Consider the following 22,874-nt stretch of genomic DNA (forward strand, 5'->3'; position numbering starts at 1 on the left):
CCCCCATCCCAACTTCCCTGACTGAACAGGGGCCTGCCCCACCCCACCCTCTGCCCCCCAACACCAGTCAGGGGGTGGGGGTGCTGGGGTCAGGGGGAGGCAGACCCAGTGAGGATGGCTGGGGACTGAGGGGATGCTGTAGGAGAGGACCATGGGGAGGTCGGAAGTGGCCAAACCGAGCAAATCCCAAATCCAGATAGGGTCCTGCTGCTGGGCACTGCTCGGCTTCTCGGGGTGTCTTTGGTTCAGGTCTCCACACTCCGGCCTGGTGGGGGCAGCCGGCAGGTCCAGAGGCCTGAAGGCAGCGCAGGGGGCAGGGGCAGATGGGCAGGACTCCTGATCCTGACCAAAGGTGACAGAGGGATGGGTGAGGGGCTGGGAACTGCTCTGTGACCATGGGAAAATCACTTCCCTCCGCTGGGCTTCAGTTTCCTCTTCTCTCACATGGGAGGGGAGAGGGGAACAGTCTGATTAGATGGCCTCTGAGGTCACTTCCACAGCTAGTGAGCCCTGATGCCACTTGGTGGGCAAGTGTCTTGTCCTGAGCGAGTGGGACAGGGCCCAGGGGAGGTCTCCAGCTTGGACCTCCCTTCCCCGACCTCAGCTTTGTGCCTGACCTTAGCACCTCAGAGTGTCCATCTCCTCCCCACACTCTTCCTTCAGCTGAGTATTTACAGCCTCTTCTGGCCACACAGCAGCCCTGTTTCTCCGTGGGGAAACCAGGGGGCCCAGGTAAGGAAGAGTCCTCGCTCTCCTTCCCTGGCCTGGGCCCTGGTTCCGGGGAGAGCTCAGGGCTGCCCTCGGCCTTTGCTTCTCCACCCCTCTGTCTCTCCTGTGCCAGTCTTTCTCTGACTGCAGGCTTCATGTGCTCCCATCACGATTTCAGACAGATGTACACATCAACCGTGTACAATTATTTACATCATAACTTTGTTAATTGGCTCAATTTTTAAAATACACTTTATTTGGGGGAATGTGAAGAAGATACAAAAGTAGAAAGAAGAACATAATGAAAATAACCCCAAGTACCAGCTTCCACGGCCTGCGTGCTCTTTCAACAGCTGAAAGAAATGGTGTTTGAATGGAAATTTCATGAATGGAAAACCAAAATCATTTGCCATGGAAAAAAATACAGTGGTTATTAAAAGTACCCAGAGACACTTGCCTGCCTAAAGGCCTAAGCCTGAGGCTTGCACTCTGTTAGCAGGGGCCTTGGCCAGCCCTGGGAGGTGTTGGAGATGTCAGCACCTCATGGAGGCTTTCTTAAGAGGACTAGAAAGTATATAAGAGCTCTGAAGGAGGAATACTGTTCTCACCATGGCTGTCAGTGTTATTTTTTTTTATAAAGCTTTTAATTAAAATATGACACACAAGCCCTGGCTGGTTGGCTCAGTGGTAGAGCATTGGCCTCACGTGCGGAAGTCCCAGGGCCCAGCCAGGGCACACAGGAGAAGCGCCCATCTGCTTCTCCACCCCTCCCCCCTCCTTCCTCTCTGTCTCTCTCTTCCCCTCCCGCAGCCAAGGCTCCATTGGAGCAAAGATGGCCCGGGCGCTGAGGATGGCTCTATGGCCTCTGCCTCAGGCGCTAGAGTGGCTCTGGTCGCAACAGAGCGACGCCCCGGATGGGCAGAGCATCGCCCCCTGGTGGGCATGCCGGGTGGATCCCGGTTGGGCGCATGCGGGAGTCTGATTGCCTCCCGTTTCCAGCTTCAGAAAAATACAAAAAAAGCCTGACCTGTGGTGGTGCAGTGGGATAGAGTGTCGACCTGGAACACTGAGGTCACCGGTTCGAAACCCTGGGCTTGCCTGGTCAAGGCACATATGGGAGTTGATGCTTCCTGCTCCTCCCCCCTTCTCTTTCTCACTCCTCTCTCTCTAAAAATCAATAAATAAAATCAATAAATAAAAATACAAAATACAAAATACAAAAAAAAAAAAAAAAAAAAAAAAGAAGCAGAACACAACCAGGCTTCCAGAAGGTCCCTAATTCCCCTCCAGGGCTCACACCACTGCCCCGGCTTCTAATGCTGTTGTTTCATGCTGCACCCTGTACCCCTTAAACCTTCTGACATGTATCCCACTCACCCTCTATGATTTGGTCTTTTCTGGGCCTCTGTCTATTCATCACAGCCTACATTTCAAATGCCACACCCTGGCCAAGCTGCTGTGTCACAAATTGCTTTTTCTTTCCTTTTTTTTTTTTTTTATGTATTTATTTTATTGATTAGAAGGGGGGGGGCAGGAAGCATCAAACTCCCATATGTGCCTTGACCAGGCAAGCCCAGGGTTTCAGACTGGCCACCTCAATAGTCCAGGTTGGGACTTTACCCACTGCGCCACCACAGGTCAGGCACACAAGTTACTTTTTCTACAGACCCTTTTCTAAGCAAAATGATGCTGGGACATTGGGCTGCAGGATTCATCAAGCCCTGCTCCCTCCCATCCCCATGTGTCCTTTACCAGCAGACTGCTTGGGTGAGCCCACTATCGTCTGGCTTTTTGTGTAGGAGAGGAAGGAGGCCAGGACTGCTTTGTGCTGATCTGCCCCATGTTTTTTATGCAAGATGCCCCCACATCTTACAGGGAAATGAGGAGGAGCTCAGGGGGACTTCGTGGGTGCAGGCTGGCAGCTGCCAGCACGTGGGCCACATTGGGCCTGCATACATGTTTTCCTTGGCCTGCTGAGTTTTTGCTTTAGATTTAAAAATCTGCGTCTGGCGGGAGGAGCAGAGTATGAGCTGAGCAGACCTCCCCTTCAGGCACGCAGGTGGGCACAGCTTCTTCAGCCCACCGTCAACCTCTGACCATATCACCCATTTGTGCTGTCTGCCTATTTCTGTCTGTTTTTTTTTTTTTTTTTTTTTTTGCGAGACAGAGAGAGGGACAGATGGGGACAGACAGACAGGAAGGGAGAGAAATGAGAAACATCAATTCTTCATTGCGGAACCTTAAGTTGTTCATTGATTGCTTTCTCATACATGCCTTGACTGGGGGGCTCCAGTCAAACTAGTGACTCCTTGCTCAAGCCAGTGACCTTGGGCTCAAGCCAGCAACCATGGGGTCATGTCTATGATCCCACGCTCAAGCCAGTGAGCCCACGCTCAAGCTGGCGACCTCGGGGTTTCAAACCTGGGTCCTCCGCATCCAGTCCGATGCTCTATCCACTGCGCCACCCCTTGTCCTAAAGCCATGTTTTTGTTTGTTTGATTTTGTTTTTTTTAAGTATCCTAAAACCCTTTCTTCCAATAAAATCTTACTCCCTTGGACAAATAAGAGCTGTCCCTCTGGCTGAAGCAGATGAGGGCTGTGGGACCTAGACCCCCTTTTTTAGGTTTCAGGGCCCCATGGCATCATTTCCCATTTTACAAATTGGGAAACTGACTCCCCAGAGGGGAAAAGGAGGCCCTCTGCTGTAGGGAGTTTGGGTGAGGGGGGTGACTGATGAAAAAAAGGCCAGAGGCCCTGGACGGTCAGTGCAGGGTCTGGCCTCTGCACCCCCGTCTGCCCCTCCTGTGCTGGCTGGAGGCTGCTGTTGCCACACTCGTGCCCTCTCTTTGGTTCGCAGGTGGGCATTCTCTCTGGCCTCCACTTAACATTCTGGGGTCCCGGACCCTGCCTCTCTCCCCCCCAGATCAAGGCCGAAGACCCCAGTGGCGACTCAGCCCCAGCAGCCGCCCCACCGCACCCGCCGGCCCAGCCGCATCTGCCCCAGGCCCAGCTCATGCTGACGGGCAGTCAGCTCGCCGGGGTAAGTACTCAGGGAGGACGAGGACAGCGGCCCGGGCCGCTCTGTTCCAGTCTTTCTGTTTGTTACAGGACCAGGGCCATGGCCACTCTCTGCCGTTTGCCTCTTGCCCTCCTCTGCCTCTTGGAAGACTGGCCCCCTAATCTTTTGGCTCAAGCACTAACCCCTCGCTGCCTTCTCTGCTCCTCCCCACGCCCCTGCGCCCCCCGCCTGCCGCCCTGCAGCTCACAGCGCTGATGCCAGCTCAGCAGCAGCTCCTCCTGCAGCAAGCGCAGGCCCAGCTCCTGGCCGCCGCCGTGCAGCAGTCCAGCGCTGCCGCCGCCGCCGCTGCCGCCTCCTCCACCTCCTCTTCCTCCTCCTCCTCTTCCTCCTCCTCTGCCTCCTCCTCGACCTCGCAGCCCCCAGCCTCCTCTGGGGGAGGTGACCTGCCACCACCACAGCCTGCCAGCCAGCCCCCCGGGACCCCACAGCTCACCTTGTCCCAGCCCATCCAGCTCACAGCACAGGTAAGGGCAGCCCAGGAACACAGCCCCCAGTGGAGGACCTGCGGAGGGGTGCAGGGCCTGACTGCTCTCCGTGGTCTGTTCCCACCACGTGCCAGGCAGTTCCCAGCAACCCTAGGAAGCCTTAGGAGATGTTACCCCCATCTCTCAGAGGGGCAAAGAGAGGCTCTGAGAGGGGACACTCTCCACAAAATGGAGTGCCCAGCTATGCACTTTCTATGCATCTAGCTGAGGGGTTACAGCCTGGGAGGTTGGCACGTTATCCTCAATTTACAGCTGAGGAAACCAGAAGTCATCCCATGAATGGTACCTATGTGGGGCAAAATGAAAGCCTGAGAATCAGAATTAGGGCCTCACATTGTGTCCCCAGCTCAGTGAATCGCTCTTTCAGAACAGGGGCCTGTAATCTCTGAGTTAGGAAATCCTGCATCTTTCTCCTCATTCTGGAAACTTCTGGACATCAAATCCTGAGTTAGGGGCTGTACGAGTTTCCTAGGGCTGCCATAACAAAGTTACAGGAACAGGTGGCTTAAAATAATAGGATGTCTTGGTGTCAGCAGGGCTGTGCTCTCTCTGGAGGCTCTAGGGGGAGAATCCCTCTACTTCTAGCTTCTGAGGGTATGGAAATTCTTGGTGTCTTATAGGTGGATTGCTCCAATCTCTCCCTCCACCATCTTCTTTCTGTGGGTGTCTGTCTCTGTATCAAAATTTCTTTGACTTACAAGGACACCAATTATTAGATTCGGGACCACCCTAATGACCTCATTTTAACTCGGTTGCATCTGCAAAGACCCTATTTCCAAATAAGGTCTTATTTTCAGGCACCAGAAGTCAGAACTTCCAACATATCTTTTTTTGGGACACAAGTCAACCCATGACTGGCCAACATATTTCCCATAAGGATAATCAGTGGGAACAGAGTAGGAGCTGGCAGACTTGCCTTCTGCTAAGCTCTCTCTCTCCAACCCACTCCATCTACACTGCCCATGTCACCCATTGGTGTTCTCTGCCTGGTTCTCATAAGCATTTGAGTCTGTGGCCCATAATCCAAGGCGGTAAGGGTCCTGAGAAGTCCTATGGCAAGGAATGCTGTTTGACTTCCCTTAGCCCTGTGTTTTCACAGTGACTGCTTTACTGACGGCTTTCTTTCTCTCCACCCCCTTCCATGGCGCTGTCCAGTGCCTGAGAGGCTGTTCCCTTGACAGAGTTCTGCCCCTGGTGGGCCTTTTCACTACTGACCAGCACTCCCATTTGGGACTGTCCTTCACAGTGAGCTGGTGTCTGCCTTCTTAGAGCTTCCTGCCTCTGGGTCTCGTTCTGCAGGAGCCCACAGAGCCATTTGTGCCCGTGGCCCCATCATGGCTCTTCCAGATGGAGCCACCCAATGCTGGGCTCGCCATAACTAACGCCTGTTCTATACTGCCTTGGCACCAGGCACTGTGCCGATGTGACTGCCTTGAATCCACAGATCCACAGCCAAGGCTCTGAGGGGCGAGGTGGCTTGCCTGCACCAAGTCACACTATTAGCGTGAGCAGCAGAATGACCTGGGGTCCAGGGATCTAATCACACAGTCTGGGGCTGGGGCTGTTAGCCGTCCTTCAAGGCCATGTGCCCTGTCCTCACACCTCAGCCACCAGAGACCGCACTTCTGGTGTCCTGTGTGCCTCATAATACATATGGCTCTTCACAGAGGGACACCAGGCTCAGGGCTCCGCACTAGTTCTTGAATCTTGGTGTCCCTGCTCTTGTCCTTCTTTCCACCTGAAAGTCAGCTCCTCCCCTTTCGCTGGACAGCTCCTCTTCACCCTTCCAGCCCCAGCTCCAGGGTCCACACGTCCAGGAAGGCTTTGATGACATCCCTCCCTCCAGCTGCTTTACTTTCCTGCCTCCTGCCTCCTCTGCAGGGCCGCAGCCAAGGCCTCTCCTGATCCCTCAGGGCTGTCCCAAGATGCCTGAGGAAATATCTGTTGAAGGAATAAAGGTGACAGGGAGAAGGAAGGACAGGACAGCCTAGTGCAGACCCAGCCTGGCCGTCATTCCTGTGAGCAGCAGACACCCCTTGTTTTTGTGCACTCCTAGAACCACATTCTCCAGGTCCCCAGGGACATCAGCGAGAGGCTGACCCCTGCCACCCCACCAGTCCTGCTTCTCAAGGTCTCCTGAACACCTCGCTGCCAAGCGCTTTCCTTCTGTTCCTCCCACCCCAGCCTCCCTTAGCTCTTATCTTCCCATCTGTCCTCTGTGAGTGCATGGCTGGGCTGAGTTCATTTTCTGGGAGTTCTGTTGTCCATGACCTCTTTCCACAATAGACAAACGTGTGTTCTGTTCCACTAATGTGCCAGGTATCATGCTGGGCCCAGGCTGTGGCGGGAACCCTGTTCTTCCTGGCCTGGCTGCCCACTGAGGCATGGCTGGCCCCGGCCCCTGGATGGACCCCTCTCTCAGCCTGTGTCTCGTGCCCACCAATTTCACTTTCCGTGCCTGCTCGGCTCTGTCCTATGGTCATTCCACAGGCCCTGGCGTAACTCAGCCCCGGCCTTGCCCCCAAGGGCTCCCAGAACCACTAAGAAATGTTTTACTTGAAAAGTACTAAGAGAGTCAAAAGAACTCCTAACCCTACCACTTTAAAATGATAAAAAATACAAAGGGAAAGTCTCCCTTCTGGCCTTCCAGTGCCGGCTTCCAAAGTAATGTTGGTTAAACCGTTTGGCAAGAACCTTCTGCATTTTCCTAGCTTAAACAGATAAACTGACGATTACCATACAGTTTTATAACTTGTGTGTCCAGCACTCAGCATGATGCTTCCCACTGAGGAGGCCTCATGGGTGTTTACTGAATCAATGACAACTGTTTTGCTGCAGCTTTTCAATCAAGAGTAAGGCAGACATCTCTCCAGAGGCATCATTCAGAGTGTCTGGGGTAGGGGTGGGCATTGATTGAAAATTTGCATTAACAAAACACCATTTTGTATTTGGAGTGAAAAAAATCCTTCATAATAATATGAACATGGCAAATAGAGCTAATAATCAATCTTCTAGGTTGGTAGGACCTAGTAAATAAAGGTTTCCCAGAGAAATCTACTGGCTATGGTGGGAAAAGAAAGGTGAACTATGTCTGAGGAAATCGGGGAAGGCTTCTGGGTAGAGGCAGTATCTGAACCAAGGGGGGACAAGAAGAGTTTACCAGGTGGACAAGCTGGAGAAAGGTTCCAGGCAGTAGGAATGAGGAATTCTAAATGAGCAAGCAGGATGGGCTCGGGGTTGGGGGGTGAAAGCCAGTGTTGGAGCACAGAGAAGGATGACCTGGGAGAGGGTATTAGCTGGGCCAGTCTGGGGGGCTGAACAGTAAAGGGAATATTTGGCTCATTCATATCACTGAAAAGGCCCAGCCTGGAATGTCGGGCCTGGCCCCAGGGTTCTGCCTTCCTTTTCATTTTGGGGAAGCAGAGTGGGTGCCAGAACTTGTAGACTTGCAAGCACCCTGCCCAGGGAGATGAAACATACCTAGCAGCCAGGTGGAGTTTGTGCCCTCAACAGGTGGTTTATGCCCACCTGGACCTTATGACCTGCGATTGAGGAGGGCAAGTTCCCCCAAAGGAAGAGATGGGTCTTATTGCTTGAAAAACGGGTAGTGGGTATCAGGCCAGTCAAACCACCCACCTCGGGGTGTTGTCAGTGCATCCACAGGGCCAACAGTCCCGAAGCCCAGCCAAGGTATGCCGGTCACTCCACAGTTCCTGTGTTGGGATCTGCTGTGGCTCGTCTGTCCTGGAATTTTAGCATGAGGTAGCGTGGTTATAACACATAAACCATGTGCAGTTGGTTTTTCTCCCTGCTGAGTGGTTTCTCTGCTCTGTGGTATCTTGCCCCAATCTCTGGGGCTTCCTGGACTCCCTGTGGCTGGACCAACCTCTGAGGGACATTAATGCATGGAAGAGCCCACACTAGACACAAGCTACGTCTGCTCATGCCCCTCTCCCCACTTTCAGAGCTCTCCTTGTGTAGTGACTGTAAAAACCATAGTCATTTATTCATTCAGTTAACACTTAGAGAGCACCATGTGTATGCCAGGCATCCACTCACACGTGGCCCAGACAGGACAGCTGTGAATGAGGCAGAGGTAGCTGCCTCTGAGGACCTTATGTCCTAGTGGGGAGACAGACAGTAAACAAGTAAGCAAACTGACAAAACAAGGCTGTATTACAGTAAGCGTAATGGAGAAAATGAAACTGGGTGGTACTGTAGAGGAAGGAAGCCACTTTTAATAAGGTGGTCAGAAAAAGTGTCACTGAGAAGGTGGCCTTTGAGACCTGATGTCTGAATAAGTCAGTTATGAAGAAAATGGGGAGAGCTTAGGAAAAGGCAACAGCAAGTGAGAAGGTCCCGAGGCAGAAACGAGCCTGACTCTTCCAGGGCACAGAGGAAGGTGGTATTAGAGAGTGGGAGACAAGAGGTGGGGGCAGGCAGGACCCGGCTCTGCTGGCAGAGGCAGATTAAGGTTGGTTGAGGCCCCGGGCACAGGAGAAAATATCGGGCCCCTTAAAGAGAGAAAGACACACAGGGAAAATAAAAATATATGTTAACCATATTTTTTTAATAAATAAAAATTATTATGTACTATTAATGTTAAAATTACACATATGACACCAAACTTGGTGTGATTAGAAAAAAAGTGTAAAGGGGTTTTTCAGGGCCCAAGGCACGCGCCTGGTGCGCCCGCCATTAAATCCGTCTCTGTTGCGGGGCCTTTTAGGGCCTGATCAAGGAATTCAGAATGTATGACAAGTGGACAGGAAACTATTGGGGGTTTTTAAATAAGTGATGGTGTGACCCAATTGGCCCTTGACAAAGCGCCTTCCAGATGCCATAGGTAAAAGGGACTATGCGGGGGTGGGAATAGAGGTGATGAGCCCAGTCCCCGCAGGCACCCAGCTGGGAGGTGGGGGTGATGGTGGGGTTCCAGGGTGCTATTTTGTATGGATCAGATAGGTCAAGGGTGACTCCTAGGACTTCAGCTTCAGCACCTGTGTGATGGTCAGGTGGTTTTCAGACAAGTGCAAGATGGGGAGCTGTGGTAGGGAACCAGGAGTCCCACTTTGGATGTGGTGTGCTGTGAAGCGTCTTAATCGTCCAAGCAGAGACATCAAATAGGCAGATGGATGTGTGAGCCTGGAGCTCAGTGGGGTCTGGGCAGGGACGGGAAGTTGAGAGTTGTCAGGAAGAGGACGCAATTGATAGCCGGATGGGACTTCCGCCTTCTGGAGCTCATGGTCGGGTAGCAAATGGCCATGTTGAAGGAGTGTATTGAGATTTCCAAAATGTTTTGTGGGTAATAATATTTCTCAGGCCTCAGAATCACCTGGTGGAGAGTTAGACATTATTACCTCCATTCTGTAGATGAGAAAACAGTCCCTGAGAGAGAAATGACTCAGTAATAATGACTGCCTTTTAGGGAGGACAACCTAAGTGAAGAAGATCAGCCTAAACATTCTCCACATGTTGTCATTTAATTCCTTTAACTGCCTCTTGAGGTCAGAATTATTGAGGTGTCACCTGATGAAACTGAGGTTTCAATAGGGCAAGGTGACCACAGTCCCATGGTGTGTGAGGAACGGTCAGGTTTCTGGCCATCTCCAGAGCCCAGGTCTTTCCAGGACACCATGCATTGTCACCCTGTACAGTTAAGGAGGCTCAGGCCCAAACAGAGTTGGCTTTCCCCCAAGTCACACAACAAGAAGCAGGCAAGAGGTCAAGCCCCCAGGGTTCTCAGATGGAAGGGACACTTGCATCCTTCTAGCCTACCTTCTGCACTGTTCTGAGCAAGTGGGGGTGCAGTTTCACCCAGGTGACCCCCAGAACAGGTGCTCACTGCCTTCCCAGGCAGCCCATTCTGCCACCAGGTAGACTGACAAAAGCCCGTCCTCTTTTTGAACACATTGATCACAGCGTAATTTACGTAATCCAGAACCCATCCTTTCCTGTCCTCCCCACTCTGGACTTAACTCTAGGCAGTCCATGTCATAGAACTGGTCATAATTTAATTTATCAGATCAGGGATGGCCCATGAGTGTCAACGCACAAACACCATCCCAGTCGTGGTGGCCGCCGGAGCAAGTTGGAGGCCGACGAGAGGGTGAGGGGAGTTTTCCCTGTGCGCGGAGCGGGGCACTGCACCTGCACTGCATAGAGCTGGCACTCTGATCCCAGGCCTCCTTTACTTCCTTCACCCCAGGTGGAATCAAACCAGAGGGGAAAATGAACAGTTACACTCCAGATCACCATGTGTCATATAAACAGTGTGTCTGTCTTTCTGCTCCCAGTCTGTGGCCAAGATCTCAGCTGCAGCACAGCAGTCTGTCCCAGACACCACCAGTCCTAGGCTTTACCTCGTTTGTTCACTGAAAATTCACTGAAAGCCTGCTAGGTGCCTGCCCTGGACTGGGGATGACCAGAATACAGCAACAAGCAAGAATGGGTCTCTTCTCTCCTTGGCTCTGATGGGATGTGCTAGCTCTCAGTGCTAGTCTTTCTCACGGTAGATGACTGAGCAGGTGATGGGTGGAGGCGCTTCCCATCACTGGCATCTCCGCTTCAGCATTGGACTCGGTGGTGATGCGCCCTCGAGTGGCTTCAGGTTGCACACCGTCTCTAGATTGTAGAGAAATGGGGCCACCTACTGGCCAACCCCAGTCCTGAACCAGTTTACAGTTCACCCAGAATCTCCCTTCCTTCCTTCCTTCCTTCCTTCCTTCCTTCCTTCCTTCCTTCCTTCCTTCCTTCCTTCCTTCCTTCCTTCCTTCCTTCCTTCCTCCTTTCCTTCCCTCCTTTCCTTCTTCCTTTCTTCTTATCTTTTCTATTTTTTTCTTTCTCTCTTCTTTCTTTAATTTATTTAGTCAACAAACATTTAACCTGACCAGGCGGTTGCACAGTGGATAGAGTGTCAGACTGGGATGCAGAGGATCCAGGTTCGAAACCCTGAGATCACCGGCTTGAGTGTGGAGCCACAATGGAGAATTGATGATTCTCATCTCTCTCCATTCCTGCCTGTATGTCCCTATCTGTCCCTCTCTCTGACTCTGTATCTGTCACAAAAAAACAAACAACAACAAAAAAACATTTAGTGAACATCTCCCCTCCATGTCCAAGCACCTTTCTACATGAGGGAACAGTGAGGGATAAGGCAGATACATATCTGTGTCCTCATGGAGCTGGTACCCCACTCTAGCTGGGGAGACAGGAAAATGATAATTGCTATGAATGAGAAAAAAGAATATAATAGACTAGAGAGTGACTGAGGGACAGGAAGACTCCTTACCAGAGTGGGTGGTCAGGGGAGGCCTCTCTGAGGAAGGGGCATTTGATAGAGTCTTAAGTGATGAGGAGGGGTCAGTCATGTGCAGATCTAAAAGGAAAGAAAGGTACAAAGTAACAGCATGTGCAAAGGCCCTGAGGCAGGGACTTCTTTTTGGATTCAGTAACAGGAAGGAGACCAGTGTGGCTGGATTCGAGTTAGGGAGTGAAAAAACCATAGAAGGTGAGAAAGGAGGCAAGCAGGGGGCTGGCTCATGCAGGGCCATGGCGAGAAGTTGGATTATATTACAAATGTGATGAAACTCAAAGGAGGTTTTCTGGTTCGATTAATATTTTATTTTTTCAATTAATATTTTAGAATGAAACCTAGGTTCCACAGACCACCCCTCAAAGGGCCTGTGGATAGAATTTGGGGGGTCCATGAACTTGGGTGGGAAAACAGTTAGTCTCAATTTTTACTATCCTCTAATCAAAAACAGAGTATTTCCTTCCATCATGAATGTAGCCAGCAGACAGCAGCAGCACAGCAGTACTTGGGCGATGTCACCAATGGAACACACACCTATTTCCATATTCTGTACAGTTGTTGCAGATCTCTTAAAATACTGTTCTCACTCATTATGGATCTGAGGTTACAGTAGTCATCAGACCTATTGCCTGATCTTAAATAATAGTATGCTGATTAAAGAAGCCCATAGATTACTCTTATCACAATTCAAAATACTTTTCATAACTGTATTTCAAATAATTTATTTCATTTGAAATCTTATATATTTTATTTCATTTTTTTTCTTTTTTTTTTTAATTCTAAGAAGGGGCAACAGGTTTTGTGAGACACCAAAGAATTCAGACCACAGAAAGTTCAGAACTGTTTGGGTGGGACTTGCAGTGGATTGAGTAGATGGGGAAGAGGTAGCGGCGAAGGGAACAAGACTGACCCCCGACTTTAGAGTCTGAATAATGATGGATGGGCTGTGGTGAAGTGCTTTATTTGGGCTTCTCAATGTGAGACTCCCCCTGCAAATTGTGATTCATCTTCTCCATCCTTTTCCTCTTCCTGCTGATTCAGAAAGGAATCTGCAGACACCACATTTTTAGGCTTTTGGGGAGAAAGGGGGGTTTTCACTGAGTGTCAAGCTTGGGAAAGACAGGAGTTAAATATTTTAACCAGCTAAGGGTTATAGGAAATCAGAAAAATACTAATAATAAGACTTTATTTTGCCTGACCGGTGGTGGCACAGTGGATAGAACACTGACCTGGGATGCTGACGTCCCAGGTTTGAAACCGAAGTTGCTGGCTTGAGTACAGGCTCATCAACATGATCCCATGGTCGCTGGCTTGAGCAAGGGGTCATTGGCTTAGCTGGAGCCGCCCGGTCAAGGCATGTATGGGAAGCAATCAATGAACAACTAATATGCCAGAACTATGAGTTGATGCTTCTCATCTCCCTCCCTTCCCCCCCTTTCTCCCTCTCTCTCTCTCTCTCTCTCACACACACACACACACACACAAACACACACACACACACACACACACACAAATTTCTTTTGTTATTTGCTTCAATTCAGTGGGCATTTAATAGGGGTTTACCAGGCCTTGTTAAGTTTTAGGGATGCAGGAAGACTGAGAGATGGCCTCCGCTTTCTAGAGTTTCCAGCTAGCAGAAGAAAAGTACACAGTTTGGGGGCTCTGACATTTATACCATTTGTAAGGCCTTTTACAGAAAAAGAAGACAAAATTATAAAAAAAAAAAGTTAGATATGAGATCTTGGAAGGGTCCATTGAAATGAGGGGGCCCAAACTTCCCTCAATTCAGGATCAGCCCACACGCAGAAGGGAGACAGTAAGTTTTACTGATGGATGGGGGAGGGTCACAACAGGGAAGGCAGAATGGAGCAGTTTCAAAGGATAGAGCCTTAGGACTTCAGACCACTTAAGCAAGTCTTAGAGGATTAACAGCAAGAGTGAGAAAGGTGAAAGGTCAGGAGCATCCAGGTACTCCATCCACATTTCAAAGCATGTGGAGAAAGCAGAGGCTTTCACAGGTGGACAGGGAACAGCCTTGAATTGTGGCAAGATGAATGATTGGAAAAACAAGATGCCTGGCAGAACTGACTCTTCAATATTTATTTCTTTAGTTGGATTAGGTAAATGTTCAGAATTGAAGAGGTATATAAGGTTTACAGTGTTGCCAGTTTCTGGTATAGTTTTCTAGATCTAATCCATGCATACCCAAGCAAATACCTAGATCTAATATTTTAAAAAATACAAACAGCAGCACATCATACCCACTGTCTTCCTTCTTGAGCTTTATACTCAACAGGACATCTTGGAGATTGGCCCGTATCAGAGCACAAAGTGCATCCTTGTTAGTTTCACAGCTGCATAATATTTCATTGTAAAGATCCACCCTGATGCACTCACTTCTTTCCTAAGACTGCGTGCTCAGCTTGTTTCCACTCCTGCTAAAACACCTTGCTGCTGGGAATATCCTTCTAGAGAGGTTTTTTTTTTTTAATTTTATTTATTCATTATAGAGAGGCGAGAGAGAGAGAGAGAGAGAGAGAGAGAGAGAGAGAGAGAGAGAAGGGGGGGAGGAGCTGGAAGCATCAACTCCCATATGTGCCTTGACCAGGTAAGCCCAGGGTTTTGAACTGGCAACCTCAGCGTTTCGAGAGGTTATTTTGAACAAGTGTTTTCGTATCCCTAAGATAATAAATTCCTAGACACGGAACGGAACGGCTGAGTCAAAGATATGTGCAGTTGTAATTTTGTAGCTATTGCCGAATCAGGTACCCTTTCACCAGCACTGTGCCAGTGTTCCCCACACACCCTGTGTAACATGTCACGTGCTGCTGTTATCTATGCTGATCTGATAGGCAAAAATAATATCTCAGTGCTACTGTATAGTGTTTATTTAAAAAAAAATTTTTCCCCACTGATTTGAGGGGGGAGGTAGAAAGGCGGGAAGAGAGAGAGAGAGAAAGAGAGAGCATCAACTCATTATTCCACTTAGTTGTTCCATTTAGTTATGTGCTTTTTGTATGTGCCCTGACTGGGGATTGAACCCGTGACCTTAGCATGCCAGGACAATGCTCTATCCACTGAGCTACCAGGTTAGGGCCTACAGTATTTATCTTATTATGAGTGAGTCTGAATATTTTTTCATTCAGGGCTGTTTGTATTTGCTTTGTCAGGAAGTCATCAGACCTATCTGTTGGCCAGATTACTATTGGGTTACTAGGTTTTTCATACTGATTTTGAGTCAGATATGTTAGATAAATAAGCACTTAATGTCAAGTTCCTTTTATTTTCCCCAAGTCGTTCACCTTCTGGAACATTAAATTGTTCTTTAGAATAATAACAGCATTGGGAGGAATTGAGGGGCCTGTGTCATTCCCCCAATTTCTCAGAAGGAAAGAATATTGTAACTATAAAGTAATATACAAGGTGGGGCAAAAGAAGGCTTACAGTTGCTTCTATGGAAAATGAGACAATAATTAATAATAATACAAGAATAAACTCTGTTTGGTGTACTCACAACTGAAAACCTACTTTTGCCCACCCTATAACTAGCAACTATACACAAAGTTGCTAGGTAAATTATGGAACATCAGTCTTGGTTCATTTAACAAATATATGTGGAGCGCCTACAGGATGTCAGATGCTGTTCTAGATACTGAGATTACAGCTGTGACCCAAACAATCAAGATCATGCTCTCAAGGAGCTGATGTACCATGAGGAAGACACACTATGAAAGAGTAAACAGAAAGAGAAATATCTTGAGATGGTGATAAGTCTTATGAAGGAGGTGAAATACAGTGTGTCCATAAAGTCATGGTGCACTTTTGACTGGTCACAGGAAAGCAACAAAGGACGATAGAAATGTGAAATCTGCACCAAATAAAAGGAAAACCCTCCCAGTTTCTGTAGGATGATGTGGTAGCATGTGTGCATGCGCAGATGATGATGTAACACCGTGTATACAGCGGAGCAGCCCACGGCCATGCCAGTCGAGATGTGGACGGTACAGAGGAAAGTTCACTGTGTTCTGTGGCTCACTAAATTTGAATCTGTGACCGAAGTGTAACGTGAATATCGGCGTGTTTATAATGAAGCGCCACCACATAGGAATAACATTACTCGGTGGGATAAGCAGTTGAAGGAAACCGGTAGTGTGGTGGAGAAACCCCGTTCTGGTAGGCCATCAGTCAGTGACGAGTCTGTAGAGGCTATACGGGATAGCTACCTAAGGAGCCCTAAAAAATCTGTGCGTGTGTGTGCTCGACAATTACACCTAAGCAAGACTACAGTTCATAAGGTGTTAAAGAAACATCTCTGTTTTATGGGGTACAAATTGTGGCAACAAATGGAGCCCACATCGAACTGCACTGAATAGGTATGAAACTGGAAACTGGGAGAGTTTTCCTTTTATTTGGTGCAGATTTCACATTTCTATTATCTTTTGTTGCTTTCCTGTGACCGGTCAAAAGTGCACCATGACTTTATGGACACACTGTAGAGGTGACCAAGGGAGGTGTGGTGCTGTACCATTTTAGGTTGGGCGGTCAGGAAGGGCATCTCTGAAGAGATGACTTTATGTTAGAACCTGAGGGACAAGAAGGACCCAGGCTGATTGGAAAGGCCCTGAGGCGGGAGCTGAGGTCAGGAAAACTGGCACTGGCCTCAGTATAAGGGACCTTACAGGCCAGGAGGGAGTTCAGCTATAGTGCTTTGGGCTACAAGAATCCATCAGACCATTTTTGTGAGGGGGTTTTGCTTTTTCTTTTGGAAATGTCCAAACGTAAAAGCAGAGAGATGATTTAAGAAACCACACATATCCTCACCCAGCTCAAAAGATATCAACATTTCACGGATCCTCTTTCCTGTAACTCCCACATTTCTGGTGGAGGGGCTGGATTTCTTTTTTCTCTCTTCTTTCACTGTCTCATTCCCCTTTCTTAAAAATGTTTTTTTGCCTTGGCCAGATAGCTCAGTTGGTTAGAGCATCATCCTGATACACAAAGGTTGCTGGTTTGATCCCCAATCAGAGCACATACAGAAACAGATTAATGTTTCTGTCTCTCTCTCTCTCCCTTCTCTCTCTGAAATCAATAAATAAAATAAAAATATTTTTTAAAATCTTATTATTTTTAGCACACACATGAGAGACACGGAGATGAGAAGCACCAACTCGCAGTTGCAGCACTTTAGTTGTTCATTGATTGCTTTTCATACATGTGTTGACCGGGACAGGTGGGGGAACTCCAGTTGAGCCACTGGCTCCTTGCTCAAGCCAGCGACCTTGGTTTCAAGCCAGGGACCTTTGGTCTCAAGCCAGCGACCATGGGATCATGTCGATGATCCCATGCTCAAGCCGGCGACCCCACGCTCAAGCCGGTGACCCTGTGCTCAAGCCTGCAACCTCCGGGGTTTGAACCTGGGTCCCAGCATCCCAGGTTGATGCTATATCCACTGTGCTACCACTGGTCAGGCTAAAAATTCTTTTGACTGAAGTATAACAAATACCAAAAGTGCACAAATTATAAGTATACAGCTCAGTGAAACTAACTGAGCACATCCATCTAACTGGCACCCAGATCTAGAAACGGCATACGGCAGCTCCCTGGAAGCCCTTTGGGGGTCCCTTCCAATCTCTACCTCCCAATGTCTAACATGCAGATGGATCATGAAAAGAGTCACACAGGATGTTCTCTACTGTGACCAGACTCTTTCACTTATCATTACATTTGCGAAATTTATACTGCTGTGTATCATCATAGATTGTAGACTACTCGTTCTCATCACTGTAGCATTCCCTGAATCACAGTTTATCTATCCCATTCTAGCACATGTCTTTTGGTGAACACATGTATATACTTGTGGTGGCTTATACCAGGCGTGGAATCGCGTTGGTAAATAGTGCCTGTATTCATTTGCGAGAGCTGCCATAACAGAGAACCACAGACTGCATGTCTTAAACTAGTGGTCCCCAACCTTTTTTGGGGCCACAGACCGGTTTAATGTCAGAAAATATTTTCATGGACCAGCCTTTAGTGTGGGACAGATAAATGTATCATGTGACCAAGACAAGCATCAAGAGTGAGTCTTAGACGGATGTAACAGAGGGAATCTGGTCTTTTTTAAAAAATAAAACATCGTTCAGACTTAAATATAAATAAAATGGAAATAATGTAAGTTATTTATTCTTTCTCTGCGGACCGTTACCAAATGGCCCACGGACTGGTACTGGTCCGCAGCCCAGGGGTTGGGGACCACTGTCTTAAACAACAGAAGTATATTCTCTTAAAATTCAGGAGACTACAAATTTGTAATCAAGGGGTTGGCAGGATTGGTTCCTTCTGAAGGCTGGGAGGGGAGGATCTGATCCAGGTCTTTCTCCTCGGCTTGTAATGGCCATCTTCGCCTTGTGTCTTCACATCATCTTTCTTTTGCGCATGTCAGTCTGTACACAAATTTCCCCTTTCATATGGAAACAAGTCATAGCAAATTAGGGGCCACTCTAGTGATCTCATTTTAACTTTTTTTTTTTTTGACAGTGAGAGAGCCAGAGAGAAGGACAGAAAGGAAGGGAGAGAGATGAGAAGCATCAATTCTTCATTGTGATACTTTTAGTTGTTCATTGATTGCCTTGAACAACTTTAGTTGTTCTCATATGTGCCTTGACCGAGGGGTTACAGCAGAGTGAGTGACCCCTTGCTCAAACCAGCGACCCTGGGTTCAAGCCAGCAACCCCGCGCTCACACTGGTGAGCCCACACTCAAGCTGTATGAGCCTGCGCTCAAGCTGGTGACCTCGGGTTTTGAACCTGGATCCTCCGTGTCCCAGTCCAATGCTCTATCCACTATACCACCACCTAGTCAGGCTCATTTTAACTTGATCATCTGCAAAAACCCTGTCTTTAAGTAAGATCACACTCTGGGGGTAGGGATTCCAACATATCCTTTGCGGGAGTGGGGGGAACACAGTTCCACTCATAACAGTGCCAAAGAGTTTCCCAAAGTGGTTGTACAATCTCCTCACCCACTATGTGCTGGAATACTTTAAAATTCATTCCAGACATGATATCATTTGTCTTGAGAGTGTTTTAAAATGAGGGAAGACTTGGTCTGATTTATTATTTTTTTCTTTTCTATTTACTGAGAGGAGGGGAGGCAGAGAGCCAGACCCCCACATGCACCCTGATTGACCAGGATCCACCTGGCAAGCCTACCAGGGGGTGATGCTCTGCCCATCTGGGGTGTTGCTCCATTCATTGCTCAGCAACTGAGCTCTTTTTAGCACCTGAGACGGAAGTCATGGAGAAATCCTCAGCACCCGGAGCCAACTTGCTCGAATCGAGCCATGGCTGTAGGAGGAGAAGAGAGAGAGAGAAAGAAAGAGAGAAGAGGGAGGGGGAGGAGTAGAGAAGCAGATGGGCGCTTCTCCTGCGTGCCCTGATTGGAAATCAAACCCAGGACATCTACACGCCGGGCCGACGCTCTACCACTGAGCCAACTGGCCAGGGCCCTGATTTACATTTTTAAACAATTCTATTTGTTCTGTGGGAATGTAAGACAAGGCAAATATTTCATCAAGAAAGAAAATATAAATAAAGAGTAAGCCCTCCTGCCGGACCAGGTGGTGGTGCAGTGGATAGAGCATCATCCCAGGACACTGAGGTCCCATATTCAAAACCCCGAGGTCGCTGGTTTGTGTGTGGACTCACCTGGCTTGAATACAGGGTTGCCAGCTTGAGTATGGGGTTGCTGACTTGAGTCATAAGATCATAAAAATGATTCCATGGTTTCTGGCTTTGAGCCCAAGGTCACTGGCTCGGCTGAAGCCCCCCCGTCAAGGCACATATGAGAAGCAACCAATGAACAACTAAAGCAGGGGTTGGAAAACTTTTTGGCTGAGAGAGCCATGAACGCCACATATTTTATTTTATTTTATTTTATTTATTTATTTATTTAAATTTTTTTTTGTATTTTTCTGAAGCTGGAAACAGGGAGAGACAGACAGACTCCCGCATGCACCCGACCGGGATCCACCCGGCACGCCCACCAGGGGCTACGCTCTGCCCACCAGGGGGCGATGCTCTGCCCCTCCGGGGCATCGCTCTGTTGCGACCAGAGCCACTCTAGCGCCTGGGGCAGAGGCCAAGGAGCCATCCCCAGCGCCCGGGCCATCTTTGCTCCAATGGAGCCTCGGCTGCAGGAGGGGAAGAGAGAGACAGAGAGGAAGGAGAGGGGGAGGGGTGGAGAAGCAGATGGGCGCTTCTCCTGTGTGCCCTGGCCGGGAATTGAACCCGGGACTTCTGCACGCCAGGCCGACGCTCTACCACTGAGCCAACCGGCCAGGGCCGAATGCCACATATTTTAAAATGTAATTCCGTGAGAGCCATACAACAACTCGTGTACGTTATGCATTATCCAATAAAAATTTGTTGTCCCAGCCACTCACAACCATGAACATGAGCGGTAGGAAATGAATGGATTGTAATACATGAGAATGTTTTATATTTTTAACATTTTTTTTTTATACAGAGACAAAGAGAGAGTCAGAGAGAGGGATAGAAAAGGACAGACAGACAGGAACGGAGAGAGATGAGAAGCATCAATTATTAGTTTTTCATTGTGACACCCTAGTTCATTGATTGCTTTCTCATATATGCCTTGACCATGGGGCTACAGCAGACCGAGTAACCCCTTGCTCGAGCCAGCGACCTTGGGTCCAAGCTGGTGAGCTTTGCTCAAACCAGATGAGCCCGTGCTCAAGCTGGCGACTTCGGGGTCTCGAACCTGGGTCCTCTGCATCCCAGTCCGATGCTCTATCCACTGCGCCACCGCCTGGTCAGGCAACATTATTTTTTTTATTAAAGATTTGTCTGTGAGCCAGATGCAGCCATCAAAAGAGCCACATCTGGCTCGGGAGCCGTAAGTTCCCAACCCCTGAACTAAAGTGATGCAACTATAAGATGATGCTTCTCATCTCTCTCCCTTCCCATCTGTATCTCTCTCACTAAAAAAAAAAAAAAAAGAAGAAAAAAAAAAGTGAGCTCTCCAGGGATGGCAGAACATTCCAGAAGCCTGGGGCTGGGACCAACCTCCCAGGTGCCCTTCATTCAGCCTGGTGCCAGATCACTGGTGCCGCACCCCCTGGGGCTCTGGTGAGGCAGAGGGGCTCAGGCTGTCTTTCTGTCTACTCCCCTTGCCCCGTTAGGACATACAGCAGCTCCTCCAGCTCCAGCAGCTGGTGCTTGTGCCGGGTCACCACCTCCAGCCACCTGCTCAGTTCCTGCTGCCGCAGGCCCAGCAGAGTCAGCCAGGTAAGGCCCCAACCTGATTGCCTCCCGGCTTCATCCACAGAACACCCCCTCCCCCTCACCCATGTGTTCTCCCGTGTCTTCCCAGGTCTGCTACCTACGCCAAATCTATTCCAGCTACCTCAGCAAACCCAGGGAGCTCTTCTGACCTCCCAGCCCCGGGCCGGGCTGCCCACACAGGTGAGTGTCTACCAGGTGCGCCAGGGGCCTGCAGAAGGCTGGGTGAATGAGGGGGGGGGGTTGGGGTTGAGGGTCTCCTCTCCATTTGACTCACTTCACAGCCACAGGGGCCAGAACAAGAGTTGGGAGACCTGGAACCCAGCCCTGTTCTACCACTAATTTTCTGTGGAACCTTAGACAAGCCACTCTTTCTATCTGGATCTCCCGCTACTGTGACTTTTAGCCAGAGTATCCTGGCACACTGGTGCACTCTAACAATTTTTTTTTAAAGATTTTATTTTTATTCATTGTAGAGAGAGGAAGGAGAGAGAGGGGGTGAGAAGGGGGGGGAGGAGCAGGAAGCATCAACTCCCATATGTTCTTTGACCAGGCAAACCCAGGGTTTTGAACCAGTGACCTCAGTGTTTCTAGTCGATGCTTTATGCACTGTGCCACCACGGGTCAGGCTATTTATATATTTAATTTAGTGAGAGGAGGGGAGGCAGAGACAAACTCCTGCATGCTCCCCGACCGGGATCCACCTGGCAAGCCCACTAAGGGGTAATGCTCTACCCATCTGGGGCCCCTGGTCCATTGCAACCAGAGCCATTTTTTAACACCTGAGGTGGAGGCCATGGAGCCATCCTCAGCGCCTGGGCCAACTTCCTCCAATGGAGCCTTGGCTGCAGGGAGGAGAAGAGAAGAGAGAGAAGCGAGAGGGGGAGAGGTGGAGAAGCAAATGGGTGCTTCTCCTGTGTGCCTTGACCAGAAATCGAACCCGAGACATTCACACACCAGGCTGATGCTCTACCATTGAGCCAACCAACCAGAGCCCGCAACAATTTCTAAAACACACAATACCTGACTATTCAGTCAGGGGCCTTGACCTGTTTTCCCTTAGATTGTCAAATTAAAAAAAAAAATGACAACACAATAGCTGTCTGGTGTGAATGAATCAAAATTATACCTTTTTTTTTTGTCAGATCAACAAAACCATATTTTTTGTGCCACAGAATTTAGTAATCTGTTTATGTGTGCCATGAGATGAAAAAGGTTGAAAACTGCTGCTCTGTACAATGAGGGGAGTCAACCTCCCAGTGGCTTTTAGCCCTTCAGGCATATGGACTCTGGAGAATTTGATGGAAAATTTGGATCTGATCCCTACTATCCCTGAAGGCACATGTACACAAACACAGGAAATTTGGGGGGGCATTGAAAGCCTTCAGGTTTGAATGCCTTGGGTCTCTTCCAAGACTCTAAATGGAGGGGTCTCTGAGGAAGGTTCTGTTGGGTACTAATTCCCAACAGACCCAGACCCTCTTCCCAGACCAGACATTGAAAACCGGGGGCCCACAGATATGTTTTATTTAGCCCACACCATATTTTTAAAATTGAATTAGTTGACAACAAAATTCCCAGAAAACGCCAGATTCCCAGCTTCTCTTGACAAGCCAGAAACTCTGTCAAAACCAGTCTGTGTCCATGTGGCATGGCAGCAGTTGGCAACTGGCCACTGGTTGAAGCAGGGGTCCCCTCAAACACGGGGCCTTGGTGTCCTTCTGCCTGGCCCCCATGGTCTTTCTCGGTTTGCTGCCTGGGGTCTAGACTTTCATAATAATCATTCACAATACTTTATGGATTTCAAAATTCCCTCTTACCCATTTTTGTAACAGCCCTTTCAAAAAAATATATGAACTATAGAAAACTCTAAAACTTTAGAGGGCCTTGCTACAATTCTGAAATCCAAAATTGCTCAGAAAATCAAGTTGTTCTTGTAACACGGGCACCAGAAGTCATCTGCCTACAAAACCTGTTTTGACCTGATC

At 48.8% G+C, this 22,874-nt stretch overlaps 1 protein-coding gene across 7 annotated transcripts in view; it reads left to right on the forward strand.

The window, feature by feature from the left end:
- Nucleotides 1-22,874, forward strand: part of POU2F2 (POU class 2 homeobox 2) — a 40,507-nt gene that overhangs the window by 8,586 nt on the left and 9,047 nt on the right. For 4 of the 7 annotated variants that reach the window (XM_066373624.1, XM_066373625.1, XM_066373626.1 and 1 more), the window contains exons 5-7: nt 3,632-3,748; nt 20,787-20,892; nt 20,978-21,069. In XM_066373624.1, coding sequence (XP_066229721.1) covers nt 3,632-3,748; nt 20,787-20,892; nt 20,978-21,069 — 315 coding nt within the window. Of the gene's footprint in view, nt 1-3,565; nt 3,749-3,969; nt 4,252-20,786; nt 20,893-20,977; nt 21,070-22,874 lie in introns of all 7 variants that reach the window. The other 3 variants (XM_066373622.1, XM_066373623.1, XM_066373621.1) reach the window with 2 other exon arrangements.

The sequence above is a fragment of the Saccopteryx leptura genome, chromosome 3, assembly GCF_036850995.1.
Source record: "Saccopteryx leptura isolate mSacLep1 chromosome 3, mSacLep1_pri_phased_curated, whole genome shotgun sequence".
Taxonomy (NCBI): Eukaryota; Metazoa; Chordata; class Mammalia; order Chiroptera; family Emballonuridae; genus Saccopteryx; species Saccopteryx leptura.